Raw genomic sequence first — 20,151 nt, forward strand, 5'->3', positions numbered from 1 at the left:
ACACACACACACACACACACACACACACACATGGCTGTCCCTGGCATGATGGGATGTTGACCCATGAGACACACACACACACATGCGCACACACACACACAGGCAAATTTTCTGAGCACTGAAGGTAAAGCTCCTTCAGACATTACCACGCACCCTGGAGTGGATTTTGGGATCCACATGTTTGTACTGTTGTTCAACATTCCTGGTATCTCTGCCACATATCTACTGACATAATCAAGTATCTGATCAGCAATTCTGAAGAACAAATGTAGTTTGAATCTTTACCTCATATTCCAGACAATTTAAAGGATGCACTTTCTTGAAATTTGATATATATAAAACAGAAAACAACTTAAAACTTACCAAACTTCTAGACAAATGCTATCTTAAATGTAAGAAAGATAGAAAAATTCCAAACAAAATGACTTAATAACATAAATCTTAAACTTCTATATCAAATCTTTAAAAGATAAAAGGCAGGTAGGAAAAATGTTCACAGAAGAGAATCTTCCCAAGAGATAAATGATTAAAGTATATAAATAGAAATATTTTGAATACTGTATATGTGGGTGTCTTGTTTTTAAGTAGAAAAAGGATTCAGAAAGGGGTCTATAAGGGTCTATAAATCTTTTAGGGATGGGAACTATTTGGGGGAGGGGGTTTGGTTCCTTCTTCCCATCTAACCCAGTACCAATGAGAAGGCCTCAAAAGATGATTTCTGAATAAAGATATGAGAATACATAAGGTCTGTTAGAAAAAAAGAAATAAGAATTCAGGCAACAGTCCAGAAAATTAAGAAAAACTCAATGCACTAAGTCACTTCAGTCGTGTCTGACTCTTTGCAACCCTACAGACCTGCCAGGCTCCCCTGTCCATGGAACTCTCCAGGTAAGAACACTAGAGTGGGTTGCCGTGCCCTCCTCCAGAGGATTTTCCCGACCCAAGGATCAAATCTTACATCTCCTGCACTGACAGGTGGGTTTCTACCACCAGTGCCACCTGGGAAGCCCAAGAAAAAACTCAGCCACAGCCTTAATTATCCAAGTCGTCTGATTCAACAGAACTTTTTACTACAATATGTGGACATGTGCCTCAGACGTTCAGTTTATTTGTTAGAATCCATCTGCAGCCCTAGGCCTTTCTAAGACCCTCCTGGGTAGGGTCAGTTCAGAGGCTTCATTTCTGACCCTTTTCAATCTATGCACTTCCATGAGATTATCTAGCAAGAAATATATGATATTTTCATTTTAAAAATTTCAGCGTTGAACGAAAGGATTTTCACAGATGAGTGATCCTGCTTATAAATATCTCAATTAAATAAGTTGACAACAAAGGTAATGAAAAGACGCCCCTCAACGCATTTAGGTCCATTTGCAAAAGCCTAGTACTTGAGGTACATGTAAATACACATGTATGGATGTTTAACTACAAACAGCCTGCAACAGAGAACCATGTCAAACTGTTAGCAGCATTTTAAAAGAAAAAAAATCCATAAAGAAAAAGGGTAACTGGATGACTCATTTTGGAAAAAGTATTTAAAAATTTTCACTTCTATATCCATGACTTGTCATCTGATCCTCCAAAACGGGATCTGAGAACTCTATTATAGATCAAAAACTAAAATGTTCTAGTCAAGTGGATTTATCAAACAAATAATGAAGGAAATCAAGACAGAAAAAAGAAATGAATATTAAAAGGGAGAAAAAGCAACTGCTTCCTTTGCTTTACAGTAATGATCTGCCATTTTTTCCAATTAATTACTTGCTAAAAGGAAATAAAGATTTACTCTTAAAGCTACCTTGATCCTAAGCGCATTTCACAAAATGAAATGCTCTAATATAGTTATAACACAAGAAAATACATGGTGGTATTCTCCACAGCTTCTGTAACCTGATAGTTTAAGTCTCCTCCAAAACTGGATGCTGACTCAAACTGTCCCTAATATCAGGGACTTTTTTCGTGCATGCTGTTTCTTCAGTCACGTCTGACTCTGCAACTCCATGGACTACAGCCCACTAGGCTCCTCTTCGGAGAAGGCAATGGCAGCCCACTCCAGTACTCTTGCCTGGAAAATCCCGTGGACGGAGGAGCCTGGTGGGCTGCAGTCCATGGGGTCGCTGTGAGTTGGACACAACTGAGTGACTTCCCTTTCACTTTTCACTTTCATGCATTGGAGGGCATGGCAACCCACTCCAGCTTTCTTGTCTGGAGAATCCCAGGGACGGGGGAGCCTAGCGGGCTGCCGTCTATGGGGTCACACAGAGTCGGACACGACTGAAGCGACTTAGCAGCAGCAGCAGGCTCCTCTGTCCATGTGATTTTCCAGGCAAGGGTACTGGAGTGGGTGGCCATTTCCTCCTCCAGGGATCTTCCCACTCCAGGGACTGAACTCCAGTCTCTTAGGTCTCCCACACTGGCAGGTGGGTCCTTTACTACTAGCAGCACCACATCAGGGACTATTACTTCCAGTAAACATGAACTTAGAAAAATGAGAACAATCCTCCAGCTGGAAAGAACTAGACAAGCAGGGGGGAAATAGAGTAAGTCTGCCTGGAGGCTTGAAGGAAGAAGGGACATCAGATGCTCAGGGAGATGAGATCAGAACTTGGGGCTACTTTTCCCTGGGGGTGTTTGCCTACTCTAGGGGGAATCCTAAAAGCATGGCGTTGGGTTGGGGGATAACAGGGATAGAGAAGAGATGAGCACTAGCACTAAAGGCCAACAGAACAGGCAGAAACATCCCGATCCTTGAGACTGCACCTAAGAGACTCCAGGTTATACGTGCCCTGTTTCTCTGGCAAAAGCAAATGCGAATTATCTCTGGAAGAGAAAAACATCGTCTTGGGCAAATGACTTTCCACAATTTTGCAAATCTGATGTCCAGCAGAATTAAAACAAATTAAAAAGCAAAAACAAGTAGACACATAAGGAGACGAGACAAGACAATATGAATGAAAAACAAGGAAAAGAGACATTGGAAATGACTTACAAATACTGCCACAATGGGACAAACTTCCAAGCATTATACATACTGTGTTCAAGGAGTTGAAAGACAATACTGATAATTTTGGCAGATAGCTGGAAACTATACAAAGAAACATATACAAAGAAAGCCAAATCGAAATTAAAGAACCAAAAACCATAGAATAACTGAAATTAAAAACTCAAGTGATAAGAAAGAGAAGATAGGAAAGAGAAGAGAGGGGAGATCTAGAATGAAGGAAAGAGAGACAGAAAACACAGAAGGAAGGTTAAGAGACACAGAAGATACAGTGAAATAGTCTAAGCCGCATAACTGTAGTGCTAGAAGGAAAGGAGAGAGAGAATGGGGGAGAAGCAATGTATGCAGTCCTGATGGCACAAGACTTCCAAAACTAATGAAAGACACGAAGCCAAAGATTCAAGAAGCCCTAAGTTATGTTCATCTTTAAAAAAAAAAAAAAAAAAATCCATACAGCACAGAAAATACTGCTGAAAACCAAAGACAGAGAACACTTCAAAAGCAGCCAGATGAACTTCCCAGGTGGTCCAGTGGCTAAGACTCCAGCTCCCAATGCAGGGTGCCCAGGCTTGGTCACTGGTCAGAGAACTGGATCCCACATGCCACAACCAAGAGTTCTGCATGCTGCGATGAAGATTGAAGACCCTGCGTGCCTCAGCTAAGACCCAGTAAAGCCAAATAAACAAATCTTTTTTAAAATAAGTAAGTTTTTAAAAAATTTAAATGGAGAAAAAGATTACTTTCAAAGAACGACAGACAAATGACTTCTCAACAGAAAACAATCGACGTTAGAAACCATGAGGTTATCTTTAAAGTGTTAAAAGAAAATAATGTCAAACCAAGAATTTTGCTACTACTAAAAAGACCCTTCTAAAATGGAGGAAACTCTTCTAAAATTAGACTGTGGCAATGGTTTCCTAAGTCTGTGAAAATATTGAGTGTATGTATATGAAAATACTAAAAATCACCCAACTGTATACTTTAAATGGGTATATTTTAGGATATGGGAATGATATCTCAAGAAGTCTTTTTCAATGAAGAATAAATAAGGAAATCTGTGAACACTAAGAATTTGTCACCACAGACTTGCACTAAAGAAATTCTAAAGGGAATGCCTCAGATGAAAAGAAATGATTCCAAATGGAAGACTGGAAGATGACAAAGGTGGCACAGCAAAGCGATGGGGAAAAGATGATATTTTTTATAAACAGTGCTGAATAAACGGTTCTGGTAAAAATGAAAAATTTGACCCCTTTTTCACAAGTTACACAAAAGTCAATTCCAAGTGGACTGTGGATCTTACTTTGAAAGGCAGGGCAGTAAGATGTTATAGTAAACTATCTTCTTGACTTTGACAGAGAACTCCCACAAATTAGAAGAAAAAGATGTGTAAACCCCAAGCAAAGAGTTCTGAACAGGTACTTCGGAAAAGAAGATATCAAATAAACATAAAAAGATGTTCAGCCTCATCCGTCTGCAAGAAACCATAATCCAAAACCACAATGGGACACCTCACCAGGCTGCCTGCACAATCACCAGGATGGCTAAAATTGAAGACTGACAATACCACGTGCTGACAAGGAAGCAGAGCACAAGAACTCTCATACACTTGCTGGAAGGAGTGTAAACTGGTACAGGCACTTCAGAAAGTTGGTGTTACCTCTTAAAGTTGGAAGATACAGGTATCTTTTGACCTAGAAGTTCTACTGCTCAGACGGTGAAGAATCAGCCTATGATGCAGGAGACCCTGTTTCGATCCCTGGGTTGGGAAGATCCCCTGGAGAAGGGAACAGCAACCCACTCCAGTACACTTGCCTGGAGAATCCCAAAGACAGAGGAGCCTGGCAGGCTACAGTCCATAGAATCGCAGAGTCGGACACGACTGAGCGGCTGACGTTTTAGAAACAAATGTCCTCAAATAGCGGAATGATTAAGATGTAGTATCTTCATATAATGGAATACGACAGATTAATAAAAATGAGCAGCAGTTAGGAAGTAATGGATGAATTTCAGAAACATCTTGAGTGAAGGAAGCCAGACACACAAAAGAATATATACTGCATGAGTATTTCATTTATATAAAGATCACAAAACGGGCAAAAATGAAAGACACTATAGTGTTTATGAGATATTATGTTTGGAAGGTACACTTACACAGACAAAAGGCAAGGAAGTGATTATCCGCACAAGTCAGGATTGGGTGACCTCTGGAGAGAGAGAATTTCGAGTTCCTGGTGCTGGCAATGTTTTTTTCTCGAACTGATAACCATCAATCCCCCCCTGGCTGGGTAATGAACCACGGAATGGTACGTTGTGGGTCTTGCACTTTAGTGGCGTGCAAGAAGAAAGGAAATGGGGACGAGAAAAAGGGAGCAGAGGCAGGCGAGCAGCTCCAGGTGGAAGGACACGACCCCTTAACGTGCGAGCTCGGGGCGGCGGCACAGGGCAGCCGAGACCGAGGGCACGAAGTCCGGGGGAGGGCGGCCAGAGTGGGAGTGCTGTTCGGGGCCGGGCGCGGCCACACACGCCCGCGGGGTCGCCTCCCCACCCGGGCCCCAGCCCCCCGCGAGTGCCTCCCGCGAGCTGCACAGGCGGGCGCCGCCCGCGTCGACTCCCCCAGACCCTCCCAGCGTCCCCGAAGCCCCCCCCACCGCCGGTGCTCCTGAGGCCCTCCCCGCGCTCCGCACGCCGCCCGCCCGGCCGCCCCACGCGCCAGCCACACTCACCTCATTGTCGCTGCCGGGGCGGGCGGGCGCGCGGGCCGGGGGGCGCGGCGCGGGGCGCGGGGCGTTAGCGGGGCAGCCGGCCCCGGGCGCGGCGGCTCCGCGTCTCGCTGGGCTGCGGGGGGCAGCGGGGGCTCATCTTCTCCGGGCGGGCGTCCGGGCCGCTAGCTGCGGGGACGGGCTGAGGCGGCGGCGCCTGACAGCCGGGCCCCGGCCCCTGCCATCTTGGCGGGCGCGTGCCCGGGCCGCTGTGTGCGCGCGCCGCCGGGGGTTGGGGGGAAGGGCCGAGCGCCGTCCGGGTCCCGCCGGCCCGGGGGGAGCGCGCGCGCCCGCCCGAGACTCGGGGCGCAGTCCCCGGGCGGGCGCGGGCGTCTGCGACGCCGTCGACGGAGAGGCAGGCAGGCGCGCGGGTGCGCGCGCGCGCGAGCGAATTCAGCCCAGGAGTCGAGACTGAGGGGAAAGCGCGCGCGACGGCCCAAGCACCACACAAAAGGCGCGGGGCCCCAGAGCCCGCGCCTCCGGCAGAGCGGAGCCCGGGGCTGCGAGGGGCGGGGCGGGGCCTAGGGGGCGGGACTTGGGGCGAGGCCCGGCCGGGAGGGGCGGGGCTTCGAAGGAACAGTGCCTTCGAGCGGCGAGGAGTTCGGTAGGGACGTGACCGGGACGGGCGGATGTGGCGGGGGCGGGGCTTAGAAGAACGCGCGAGCCTTGAGAGGCGGGGCCGAGGAGGAGGGTCGGGGCAGGCTTAGGGGGCGGGGATAGGGAGCAAGGCCTGGCCGCGAGGGGCGGGGCTTTGGGCCAGGCCTCGTTGTGAAGGGCGGGGCTTCGAAGGAATGGTGCCTTGAGCGGCGAGAAGAAGCTCGGTAGGGGCCTGGCCGGGATGGGTGGATGTGGCGGGGGCGGGGCTTAGAAGTAAGCGCGAGCCTTGAGAGGCGGGGCCGAGGAGGAGGGCCGGGGCCAAAGTGGGCGGGGCGTCCGCGCGGCACCTGGAGCGCGGCTCCCCCTCCCTGCGCCGGGCGCCTCCCCCAACCACAAAGGAAGCGTAGAGCTTCGGCGTCCTTGGCCTTGGTGGTAGAATTCCATTTTCCCCCCGCCCTGCGGTGGGCTCCGCCTGCTGGGAGCCAGTGAGCCACCTGGATTCTCGGGGCGTCGAATGACCTCTTGTGTTTGTAAATGCAGAGTCAAGGCTGGGACGGGGAGTCGTAGCTTGGAGGCAGTATCAACAACAGCTGAAGGATCTCAATCCATAAGCTACACTTGGCGCCCCCAAACCAAACACTTGAGAACAATCACATCGGCTGCGCTAGGTTGTCCAGGTTTTCTCTGATTGTTAAATCCCCAGCCCTTCCTGAAGGTTAGCCATTCTCGTAGCTGGAAGTACTAAACCCTCCAAGTCTGACTTTCCGCATCTAATTAGACGCCGTGCGTTGCGCTTTCGCACTATCGCCACTAATGCTCCCATTCTCCTCTATCACAGCAACAATGAAATTTGTCTTCTAAACAATTGCATCCGAGCAAGAGCACGTGAAACGTTTAGCGGTGTCTGGCATGCATTAGGAGGGCAGCAAAGGGGTCGCTATTTACTCCTGGCCGGCAGTGAGAAGTGGCTTTGTGAACCGAGTGGTTTTGCCCAAGATACAGGAAGTAGTGGCACCAGTTCTCAAGCTAAGGTTTTTCTGATTCAGAATCCCAGTGCCTGTCCATTCTCATCTGCTGCGGTGATTGTCCCTTTCCTCAGCATCCACCTGTCCTCAGACTTTCTTAACCCTTGGCCGTCACATCTCCACTTTCCTTCCCCGATTTGTTTGAGCTGATGTTTTCAGACTCAAAGTGCACCTTGGTCTTCCACAGTTCTGTCCGAGCCCCAGAGATTTTCAGCCCTTCCTAATCTTATTTGTGTCTCTCTTACTGGGGCCAAGACTGGCTATAGAAGAGACTTATTAGACCCTAAAAATTCCTAAATGGACAAGCCCCAGGTCCCCTGGAGATGTCCCAGTGTGCTCTGCAGAGGCAGGATCATCCCTGGTTCCTGCATAGCAAAGTTTTGTGAGAAGAGCCTCCCAAGACATTGACTTGTTTGTTCTCGGCCTGGTTTATTGAAGCATGTGGCCCACTCTGACCTCTAGATCGAGCACTTTCCCTGATGCCCTGGAGTCTGCAGCTGGAGGAAGATTTGCTGGGAGATATTGATGGCAGATATATAGTGCTGCAAACCATGGGGTCACAAAGAGTCGAACATGACTGAGCGACTGAACTGACTGATTGGTGGCAGATTTCCTATAGAACATTAGTACCAAAGGTGAGGGATGCATGCCTTTGCCAACCTTTCCTCAGTTCAGTTCAGTTCAGTTCAGTCACTCAGTTGTGTCTGACTCTTTGCGACCCCATGAATCGCAGCACGCCAGGCCTCCCTGTCCATCACCATCTCCCAGAGTTCACTCAAACTCATGTGCATCAAGTCGGTGAGGCCATCCAGCCATCTCATCCTCTGTTGTCCCCTTCTCCTCTTGCCCCCAATCCCTCCCAGCATCAGAGTCTTTTCCAATGAGTCAACTCTTCACATGAGGTGGCCAAAGTACTGGAGTTTCAGCTTTAGCATCATTCCTTCCAAAGAACACCCAGGGCCGATCTCCTTTAGAATGGACTGGTTGGATCTCCTTGCAGTCCAAGGGACTCTCAAGAGTCTTAACTACCAATCTCCTGGAGCAATAAAGACATTCAAGTTCCTTTAAGGTCCATCAGAGACTATGGGTGCTAGAGAAGACCTGCAAATCTTCCTCTCAGTAAAGGGTTGGGGGCACAGAACGCTGTGAAGGTGGCCCAACATCACTTACTAATCTGTGAATTCACTAGTTTCTGAAATCACCTGTGTCAGGCTCCTGGGGAAGTTTCTTTCTTGCCTATGATGTTTGTTACAGGGCTTCTTGAGCTGCAGGAGGGGCTCAGTAGACAAGTAGGGACCCCTTGAGCCCTAAGCCGGGCCCAACTACCCCCTAAATGGGCACTGGTGTTTTTTGTTTTTAGCTGTGCCAGGTCTTAGTTGTTACACATGGGATTTTCGATCTTCATTGTGGCATGTGGGATCTAGTTTCCTGATCAGGGACCGAACCCATGCCCACTGCACTGGGAACTCGGAGCATTAGCCACCAGACCACCAGGGAAGTCCCGTGGGCATTGGTCTTTGTCTAACCAGCTGAAGAATGCTTGGGAAGCCAGAGCGCCCCATTTTACCTGAGAGCTCAGACCTCTCTGAGCCTCCATTTCTTACGGTAACACTATCTTGTAGGCACTCCTGAGAGTCAGCACAAAGTCAGCTCCCAGAAAGATCTTTCCTGCCCACCTCCAGCGCCTCACTCTTACAGCTTCTCATCCTTTGCCTTTGTGCAGACACCTGAAACCATTGTCTGTTAGCATCTTTCCCATTTACTGAACTTAAAAGCGCATGAATTCATGTTTTCCATTCTTCTGATAAAAAGAAAGTATTTTTTTGGACCTGTGGTCTCTGAATGAAGTGTATCTGGAGGTCACCAGTTTTTAAATTTGAAAAGATTGCTCAGCAAAGTCAGTGACTTCATAGTAGGGTTCGGGCGGGACACGTGGCCAGGCTGACTACCCGAGGGTCAGTTCCCAGGCACTCCTAGAGTGGATTTCTCATTCATGGGGGAGGAAGGGAAGATGGGGTTTCTGCTGTCTGATGAGTCCAGGTTAGTCAGAGTTACAGATACATAACAGAGCTAAAAATCCTAAAAATGTATATTTACCCAACCTCCTTGTCCAGAGGGTAGAGCTGAGGCCCTGAGAGGGCGCATGGGTAAGTGAGGCGCATGACGATGAAAACATAACTGCAGTCTCCAAGGCCCAGCACTGCCCATGTTACCCCATGCTCCCGCCCTGTGTCTAGAAGTTTTTCCAGCCTGGAGTCACTCCTGAGGAACCAGCCCTGTGGATCATCTTCTCCATTACTTGGGATTGCCAAAACAAACCTCACTCATCACAAATAATCAAAAGAAACACAGTTGCTTTTGATGATTCACCAATGAGACCATGTCTAGTTTACTTTAACGAGCCTAAGTAAATTACTAATTCGTCTCAGACACTGAATTGAAGACGACAATGGTCTCAGGGGATTTGGGATCAGCCGTGACATGGCAGCTCTTTTTTGAAAATCCTCATTCATGCCATTAGTCTCCTTGACCGATTCAGTTATAACCAACAGTTGTTTTCCTGAAATGTAACACGAGTTGCTCTCATCCAGTCATTCATTCGGGGTCTATTATATTCAGCATCTACACCGTGTCTGCCTCCTCTCAGGCCCCACTCACCGACTCAGTCTACCTGGCAAACTATTTTCAGCTCCAGCCATGTGTCTCCCCTCCCAGGACCCTTGGCACCCCCTCCCACAGGGCTGTAGACACCATTCTCCAGATGGCGATAGGCCTGTGGGCCCTGGCCCATCACACCCTTGTCATCCCATCGTTGGGTGGCCTTTTTGCTGGCTCTCCCACTGGACTGTGAACTTTATGAGGGCAGCAGGCACATTTGCATGCTTGTTCCTCTTTGTGTCCCATGCTTGTTACAGCACAGAACAAACTTGTTATCCTCATCCAAACAGTGCTTGTCGGTGGGGGGTTGGGGGGTGAGGGGTAGGGGGTGGTGGGGATAAGTCTGAAGGTATCTCATTTTGGAAACCAAAGCTCCTGTGTTCAGGTTCCATCTGTGGGAAACATAAATCGCTCCTGGCCCATCTTGCCTTCCACACACTGAGGTTGGCCTGGGGCTCACAGCTAGAGCTTCTCTTTGAGTCCATCTCTCAGGCTTCTCAGCTCAGAAAGCACCTCTCCTAAAGATGATGTTTCACTCATTTTGAAGGCTCAGGATGGGATGACTCTTGGGAAGAAGGGCCTTCGGTGGTCATCCTAGGGACATTTCCAGCTTCCTGCTTGGGTAACTCAAAAACCTGGGCCAGGGACTTCTGAGTGGTCCAGTGGTTAAGAATTTGCCTTCCAATGCAGAGGGTGCAGGTTCGATCCCTGGTCAGGGACCTAAGATCCCACATGGCTCATGGCCAGAAAGTCAAAACATAAAACAGAAGCAATATTGTAACAGGTTCAATAAAGACGGTCCATATTTTTTAAAAAAAAAAGTCTTTAAAAACTCCTGGCCCCACACCGTAGCGGCACCCAAGCGGGCCGGGCGGGCGGCCGAGTTTTCCAAGAAATAACTTCACCAAGATGCCCAGTGATCGGCAGAGGTCCGATGATGAGAGCCCCAGCACCAGCAGTGGTAGTTCAGATGCAGACCAGCGAGACTCAGCTGCTCCAGAGCCTGAAGAAGAAGAAGAAAGAAAACCTTCTGCCACCCAGCAGAAGAAAAACACCAAACTCTCTAGCTAAACCACTGCTAAATTATCCACTAGTGCTAAAAGAATTCAGAAAGAGCTAGCTGAAATAACCCTTGATCCTCCTCCTAACTGCAGTGCTGGGCCTAAAGGAGATAACATTTATGAATGGAGATCGACTATACTTGGTCCACCAGGTTCTGTATATGAAGGTGGTGTGTTTTTTCTGGATATCACATTTTCATCAGATTATCCATTTAAGCCGCCAAAGGTTACTTTCCGCACCAGAATCTATCACTGCAACATCAATAGTCGGGGAGTCATCTGCCTGGACATCCTTAAAGACAACTGGAGTCCTGCTTTGACTGTTTCAAAGGCTTTGCTGTCAATTTGTTCTCTTTTGACAGACTGCAACCCTGTGGATCCTCTGGTTGGAAGCATAGCCACTCAGTATTTGACCAACAGAGCAGAACATGACGAGATAGCCAGACAGTGGACCAAGCGATACGCCACATAATTCACATAATTTGTCTGCAGTGTGCAGGAGCAGAAGGCCTCTTCCCACGGTGCTGCAGATCTTTATAGCCTTTACAATATGGACTTCCATGTATATGTTCTGCTGATTCTAATCTCTGCTTTTATCCTTTGGACACTGGGAGACTCCCCACAAAGGTAAATGCTGTCAAGGGTAGAACTTTGTAGCTGTAGATTAGTTCTGTTTAAAATGCCTATTTGCAAGTCTTGCTTCTTTGAGATATCAAAATGTATTTTGTGATGTACTAAGGATACTGGTCCTGCAGTCTACCAAATATTATAGTGTATTTTAGCATAATTCATTATCTGTATGAAGTTATAAAAGTAGCTGTAGATGATTAGGAATTATGTCATTTGTATTAAACCCAGATCTATTTCTGAGTATGTGGTTCATGCTGTTGTGAAAAATGTTTTGCCTTTTACCTTTGTCAGTTTGTAACGAGAGGATTTCCTTTTACCCTTTGTAGCTCAGAGAGCACCTGATGTATCATCTCAAACACAATAAACCTGCTCCTGAAGGCATAAAAAAATAAAATAAAATAAAAACTCCTGGATCAGTGGTAAAGAACCTGCCGGCCAATGCAGGAGACGTAAGAGATGAGGGTTCCATCCCTGGGTCAGGAAGATCCCCTGAAGAAGGAAAGGCAACCTACTCCAGCATTCTTGCCTAGAAAATCCCATGGACAGAGGAGCCTGGCGGGGCTACAGTTCACAGGGTCACAAAGAGTCAGACATGAGTGAAGCAACTTATCGCACAATCTAGCGGAAGCTTGAGCAGATGTGTGCATGTTGGGGGGCTGAAGGGGATCTTGGGTACTCATCCAGCAGAGGGCAACTTCTTAATGCCTGTTTGCACTGGGAGAGGAGCATCCAGGACCAAAGCTGGAGCAGGCATGCCTTTCTGAAGGAGCCTGGAGCCAAGTCCTGCCATCCCAGGCTACCTGAGTGTTCCCATTTAACAGGATTTTAATTCTCCCACTCCTTTCTTTTTTCTTTTAAAGTCTTTATTGAATTTGTTACAATATTGCTTCTGTTTTTTGGCAGCAAGGCTTGTGGGAATCTTGGCTCCCCAGCCAGGGATCAAACCCACGTCTCTGCTGCTGGAAGGTAAAATCTTAACCATTTGACCACTAGGCAAGTCGCCCCACTTCCTTAAATTAAGAAGACTAAGCCAGGTGCAGACCAGCCTAGCCTGCAGTCCTGGAGAGAGCGCTCATCTCTGGGGAGCCTATGCCTTTTCCAGGAGCCTCTAGACCTTTGGGAAAAGATGCCCCACCCTGCTCCTGCCTAGGAAAGCCCAACCTCCACAACCATCCCAGCCTAGCCATCAGGTCCCAGTGTGGGGCAGCTGTTCACGTCGCCTGGAAAAGGGACTTCCTGGTTACTGCTCCCAGATGGCTGTTTCACATCTGCCTTGGACATCCTGACAGCCAGCCTTCTGTGGGGAACACATTTCTACAAAGCTGGCAGGTCTGGGCCTCAGAATCCATGAGTAGACACTGTAGGGTGCTCAGGAAGTTTAAAGACTGCCATTCCCCTACACACAACGCTCTTATCATGCTGAGCAGCCAGAGGTGATGTGTCTAAAGAAGGAAGGATAGAGAAGTTAACAGGAAAGTCAGGAAGATTTTGCACAGGAACAACCTGAGAACAAAAAAATCATTCCTGGGGATTAAAAAAATTATTTCAAAATTTAAAAAAATTAATTAGAGGTAGCAAAAACTCAGAGGGGTTTCCCAGGTAGCACAGTGGTAAAGAATCTGCCAGTCAGTGCAGGAGACTCTAGAGACTTGAGTTTAATCCCTGGGTCAGGAAGGTCCTCTGGAAAAGGAAATGGCAACCTACTCCAGCATTCTTGCTTGAAGAATCCTATGGACAGAGGAGCCTGGTGGTTTACAGTCCACGGGGCACAGAGTCAGACAGGACTGAGCTACTGAGCAACAACAACAACAAACAGAAAAGACACTGATCTAGAACTCGGTTGGCACACTTTTCTGCAAGGGCCACATAGTAAATATTTTTGGCTTTTTTGCAGACCATTTGGTTTTCGTCATAGCTATTTCTCTCGGCCATCACAGCCTGAAGGCAGCCATCAAGAATCCCTGGCCCAGTGGATGTGACTGTGTTCCAATAAAACTGAAACTGATTGGTGTCATTTTTGGGGGGCTCCAAAGAACTTGGTACTGTTAGGTGAGTAGAACAGGGAAAAGGAGTCCAAAATGGCAGTTGCTACAGACAAGGAAGGGAAAAGCCGGCGAAAATGAAATAAAAGAAGGTCCGAGGACCGGAGTGAGGACCTCAGGTAAAACAAACAACACTCCTGGCTGGCTCAATTTACATAGGACAGGTCCAGGGAGAGAGAAACGTATAAATAGAGGAGCCAGAGCCCCCCCCCTCTCTCTCCTGCACGCTGGGGCGCTCTTCTCCTCGTGTCTTTAGATCGACCTACCCTCACACCTCAAAGATGGATTTTCCTGCTATCTTCTAAATAAAATAGAGCTGTAACACTGAGCTGTAACACTGATTTGTCTAAGAGCTATAACACGGTCCATTCGAGACCTGAGAGCTATAACATGGTCTATCCAAGACCTGAGAGCTGTGACTCGCCGAGGGGGCTTTAATGTCCGTCACTCCAATCTTTGTTGTGACGAGACAAAGAATCGAGGAACATACACTCGTGTGACAGTACCATAGTCCTTTATGTCTCAGTGAATAAAAGAATTCAGGGAAAGCAAAGTAATAGATAAGAAGTAATTTATTAGAATAGGATGCTTGTGAGGCTTATAAGTGTGGGTGAGGGAGGGGGGTTGCACCCTGAGAACTTTAGTGAGAAATGGAGTGTTCCTGCCATGTCAGTAAACAAGGATGTCAGTGAAAATGTTATTCACTCAATTGTGTCCTACTCTTTGTGACCCCATGGACTGGAGCCCGCCAGGCTCCTCCGTCCAAGGGATTCTCCAGGCAAGAATACTGGAGTGGGTAGCCGTTTCCTTCTCCAGGGGATCCTCCCAACCCAGGGATTGAACGTGGGTCTCCTGCATTGCAGGCAGATTCTTTGCCATCTGAGCCACCATTTCTTCCAAGGATGTCAGGGTAATCAGCAAGTTTGACCCTCCAAAGGTGAATTTCTGGGGCCTGAGGGCGCCCAGGAAGGAGAACAATACCTGTAATCTTGCAGCCTCTGGGCTACAGCCACTTCCTAAAGTGAGCACTCAGGAACTCAGGATGTGAAAAAACACAGGATACTGGCTGCAGATAGCTGAGATACATATGAAAGGAATGGTTTCAGTGAGCCCACCCAAACTCTTGCAACTTCCCATACATAGAAAAATGCTAAATTTCTTAATTTAGGATTTTTGTGGCTCAATTGCTGAGTCATGTCTGACTCTTCGACACCAGGTTTCCCTGTCCTATACTATGTCCCAGAGTTTGCTCAAACTCATGTCCATGGAGTGAGTGATGCCATCCCTCTTGCATGCTAAGTTGCTTATTCAGGTCCAACTCTTTGTGGCCCCGAGGGCTGTAGCCTGTCAGGCTCCTCTGTCCGTGGGATTCTCCAGGCAAGAATATGGGAGTGGGTTGCCAATTCCTTCTCCATGCTATCTTCCCAAACCAGGGATTGAACCAGCATCTCTTAGGTCTCCTGCATTGGCCGGCAGGTTCTTTACCACTAGCACTACCTGGGAAGCCCTGCTATCCATCTGGTTTGCTTTAATTCACAAAATTACTTTTGAGGTTCAGACTACCTTCCCTTTGTTGCAAAACATCTATATAACCTGGCTCCTCCCCTTGCCTCCTCAGAGCAATTCTCTTGGGGTTACTTGAGATGCTGTCTTCCGGTCTTGAAGTCCTAAAAATTCCCACTAAGTAAAACTGTCAACTTTTAGGTTGTGAATTTTTTTTTTTTTTTTAAGTCTACACTGGGCTACAGTTTTATAATCAAAGGAAAAGTGGGGAGGGGGAGAATGTCTTTGTCTCTCTTGAGTAGGGGTCATGCTTCTGTCATCAGCTCCTCCCCCAGGGTGGGCAAGGGAGTTTTCCTGTCCCTACGTGGTCAGAGCATGTCCTAGTGGTCATTAACTTACTGAGCTCCCTGGGCAGGATGCGGAACTCATTCCACCATTGTTTTATTGTTTGGGGGCACATCTCATGTTTCTGTTACATGGTTTTGTTGCTAAGCAAGCCAGCTTGGTTTTGTGGTTAAGCAAACCTGCTTTCTTTGAGTGATCATTAACTTACAGGATCTTCCTTTTTTTTTTTTCTATTTACAACCTCCTAGTGGGATTAACTGTTTATGCACCTACTTTATCCCTTTACTCTGTCCCTATCAACACTTTACAAAAAACAGGTGGCAGGCAGGAGTGGCAGGAGGCATTGGGCCTGAAACCCAGGGACCTAAAAGACCAGACGAAAAAGTTACTTGGAGAAGCAGAGTAAAAAATAGTAAGAAATAGAAATGATCGACAAGATAAAACACAAAAATGATGGATTCAAGAGATCTAAATTCTGAAAAAATAGGAGTTCCAAATGGGATGGAAGGAGGAGAAGCCATAATTGAGGACAAAATTGAGTTTTTAAGTTAAAGGAGCTAGTCAGAAGACTGGAGACTCTCCCCTAAGATCAAACAAGGCCAAGTTATTGACTTTCACTGCTGCTTTTCAAGATTGTACTGGAGGTAATTAAGCAAGAAATAAAAGGCATTCGATTGGAAAGAAGTAAAACGATCTCTATTTGCAGACGACATAATCCCATGTTTAGGAAATCCTGAGTAATCCTCTGGAAAATTGTTAAAACTAATACATGAGCTCACTACAGTTACAGGATGTTATTGTTGTTTAGTCGCTAAGTCATGTCTGATTCTTTTGTGACCCCCTGGACTGAGGCCCACCAGGGTCCCCTGTCCATGGGATTTCCCAGGCAAGAGTACGGGAGTGGGCTGCCATTGCCCTCTCTGGGGATCTTCCTGACCGTGGGATGGATCCGCACCTCCTGCATTGGCGGGCAGATTCGTTACCACTGAGCCGTTAGGGAAGCTCCCGGTTACAGGATACAAATGCAGTGTTCAAAACACCAATTGTATTTCTATAAACTTCCTCTGAACAATGTGAAAGTGAAAGTAAGAAAACTTCTTTTTACAATAACGTAAAAAAGAATAAAATATGACTTAAGAATGAATTTGATAAAAGGAGTGTTAAGACATACACTGAAAACTGAAAATATCACTGGAGGAAATTGAAAAAGACTCAAATAAATGGGAAAACACCGATTCACAGGCTGGAAGACTTGATATTGTAACAAAGGCAAGAGTTTGCAGACTGATTGCAAAGTTGATGCAATCCCTGTCAGAATCTCTTCTTTCAGAAATTAGCTAGCTGATCTTAAAATTCACTTGGAAATGCAAAGGACCCAGAACAGCCAAAACAATCTGGAAAAAGAACAAAGCTGGAAGACACATATTTCCTGACTTCAAAATTTATTTAAAAGTTTTGGTAATTGAAGCAATGTTATACTGGCATGGATATATATATATATATATATGAAACTGAATTGAGAATCCAGACACAAACCCTTGCACTTATGTTCAATTGATTGTTCTCAAGGGCTCCAAGATGACTCAGTGAAGGAAAAAACAGTCTTCAATAAATGGTGCTGGAACAACTAGACATCCACACACGAATGAATGAAGTTTGGACTCTTTACATCACACACAGAAATACCTTAAAACAAATCATAGTCCTAAACATAGGAACTAAAACTATAAAACCCTTAGAAGAAACGTGTGAATCTTCACTGCTTCTGGTTATCAGGTAAGAGATAGACAGGCTCCAGGTTGGACATTTACAATCAGCCACCATTTTGTTTGCACTTCCTGAGACAAGAGATAGGGGGGCTTCAGTTGAGGAATTTATAGTCAGCATCCTGTCTGCTCTAGGAAATGGAAGTAACAACGGAAACAGGGTAAATAGCCAGTCTTTGTCTCTTGTATACATCTCAAGTAAATAACCACAGCAGGGCAAAAAGGGGTACTGTCTGAGTAAAGGATTAAGGGATCTCCACTTCCCCCTTTTTAGGATAAGGGAGACACTACACATGTGCAGAAAGGCTCTTTCGTGTCAAAAGTCAGAGGGTAATTCCAGGCCATAATGAGTCTTGCTCCTCCCAGAAGCCTCCACTTCAAGACCCATCTTGGCTAAGGGGTGTGTGCACACCTCAAAGGAGCGTCCTGATACAAATTAACTGGGTGGGGGGTGAGTACAAAGCAAGATGATTGGTCTGAAGGAAGAGAAAGACGCGGAAAACTGCCCGCTTATAAAGGATTTAAACTTCTCAAAGGCTCAACGCTCTCTCCGAGCTCGCCATGCGCCTTTCCGCATGTAATTTTCTTTTCAATAAACTTGTTAGCCTACTCTTTACCTTCTGCCTCCTCGCCTGAATTCATTCTTGATGAGGCAGGCAAGGACTAGGGACTCCAGCGCAAACTGCTGGCCCCTGTGGTCCAGTGGTTAGGACTCCTGGTCTGAGAAACTAAGACTTTACTTCTAGCTACCACTCGCCGCTGCTTGCTGCAAGCCGCCATTAACTTCTACGCATGTCAGAAATCAGTTAGGCAAAGGTTCCCTAGACATGATTCCAAAGGCACAAACAACCGAAGAAAAAAATAGGTAAATTTAACTTCATCAATATTAAAAATTTTTGTTGCAAGTAATACCATTAGAGTGAAAAAACACAGCACAGAATGGAGAAAAATATTTGCCAACATATGTGTGAAAAGAGCCTTGTATCCAGAATATACCACGAACTCTTACAACTCAATAATAAAAATATAAATAAGCCAATTAAAAAGTTGGCAGTGGATCTGAAAATCTATTTCTCCATAGAAGATACAGAAATGGCCAAAAAGAAGATGAAAAGATGCACAACCTCATTAGCTATCAGAGAAACGCAAATCAAAACTGCAATGAGACACCACTTTATATCCACTGGGGTGGCAATAAATTTAAAATTTTAATTAAAAAATGCAAATAAGTTATGTTACAGAAGCAGAGAAATTGGAACTCTCATAATTTGGATGGAATTATAAAATGCTGCAGTGAAAGTGAAAGTCGCTCAGTTGTGCCCAACTTTTTGTGACCCCATGGTCTATACAGTCCATGGAATTCTCTAGGCCAGAATACTGGAGTGGGTAGCCATTCCTTCTCCAGGGGATCTTCCCAACCTAGGAATTGAACCCAGGTCTCCCGCATTGCAGGCGAATTCTTTATCAGCTGAGCCACAAACACTGGAAAACAGATTGGCAGTTCTTCAAACTGTTCAAAAGAGTTATAACATAATCCAGTAATATATATGCCCAAGTGAAATGAAAATGTAAAACTTGTACCCAAATGTTAATAGGAGTATTATTCATAATAACCCCAAAGTGGAAACAACACAAATTTTCATCATTTGATGAGTGGACAAACAAAATAAGGTCCATCTATACAACAGAATATTAGTTGCCAATAAAAAGGAATGAAGTAATGATGCTTCCCAGGTGGTGCTAAAGGTGAGGAATCCACTTGCAAATACAGGAGACACGAGAGATGCAGGTTTGATCCCTGGGTCAGGAAGACCCCTGGAGGAGGTAATGGCAACCCACCCCAGTACTCTTGCCTGAACACACCCATGGACAGAGGAGCCTGGAAGGCTACAGTCTACGGTGCTGCAAAGAATTGGTCATGACTGAGTGACTGAACACACACACCATGACACGTGCTACCACTCTGATGAAACTTGAAAAAGGCTGAGTGAAAGACACGAGTCACAGAGACCACCGGGTTCTGTGTGATTTCCCCTTAACGGAAAGGTCTGGAAAAGGTAAACCCAGAGACCTGAAGTAGTTAAGTGGGAAGAAACAGGGAATAACTATCTGTTATGAACTGAACTGTATTCCCTCAAAATTCATTTGTTGAAACCATTTGCCTGGTAGTTACCCCAGAATGTATTTAGGGATAGGACTTTTAAAGATGTATAATTAAGTTAAAATTGTTAGAGCAGGCAGGTAGCTAGGTCTGAGCAGAAATGGGGCCAGGGGCCAGGTAGCAGGAAATCACGCATCTTGTTAACAGTAGGGGTCCACGGGCAGACAAAGCAAAGCAGGAACCTCCAGCCAGACAGTAAACCACACGTTTTGGGTGATAAGGGTCCGGGTTTCAGACAAAGAAAGGTGGGGAAAGGCAGGAATCCTCTGCTTCTGCATGTAACCTTTTGCTCATTATGCTCTCATTATAATACAAAATTAGCCATACAGGTAAGAAACACTCATCACGTATCAACACCGTGACACTTGGAATCTGAGCTAAATAAGGACAAAAATCCCTTCACCCCTCAGGAAACTGGAGCGGGGAATACAATCCCTAAAGCCCTCCTTCCCCAGTGAATAATCCAACCCTTCATTTGTATGCCCCTCATAACAGGTTTTCCAGAGACGCAGGGCAGCAGCTCCTCACCTGTCTACCTGTTTCCCCTCTACGATCGTATCTTTGCTTAAATAAACTCTCACTATACTTTCTTAACCTCCT

At 46.4% G+C, this 20,151-nt stretch overlaps 2 protein-coding genes across 2 annotated transcripts in view; one reads left to right on the plus strand and one right to left on the minus strand.

Moving 5' to 3' along the window:
* The window catches only part of EVL (Enah/Vasp-like), a 149,363-nt gene extending 143,601 nt beyond the window's left edge, over window positions 1-5,762 (minus strand). Inside the window, exon 1 of the mRNA XM_040256944.1 lies at window positions 5,728-5,762. Coding sequence (XP_040112878.1) covers window positions 5,728-5,732 — 5 coding nt within the window. The 5' untranslated portion in view covers window positions 5,733-5,762. The remainder of the gene's footprint in view (window positions 1-5,727) is intronic.
* A 5,102-nt stretch (window positions 5,763-10,864) lies between these two features.
* On the plus strand, window positions 10,865-11,657 carry LOC120875203 (ubiquitin-conjugating enzyme E2 E3-like). The gene is given in 1 exon segment (XM_040256951.1): window positions 10,865-11,657. A coding segment is annotated over 1 exon segment (624 nt). The 5' UTR covers window positions 10,865-10,952; the 3' UTR covers window positions 11,577-11,657.
* The last annotated feature ends 8,494 nt before the right edge of the window (window positions 11,658-20,151 follow it).

Source organism: Oryx dammah, unplaced genomic scaffold, assembly GCF_014754425.2.
Source record: "Oryx dammah isolate SB20612 unplaced genomic scaffold, SCBI_Odam_1.1 HiC_scaffold_16, whole genome shotgun sequence".
Classification (NCBI taxonomy): Eukaryota; Metazoa; Chordata; class Mammalia; order Artiodactyla; family Bovidae; genus Oryx; species Oryx dammah.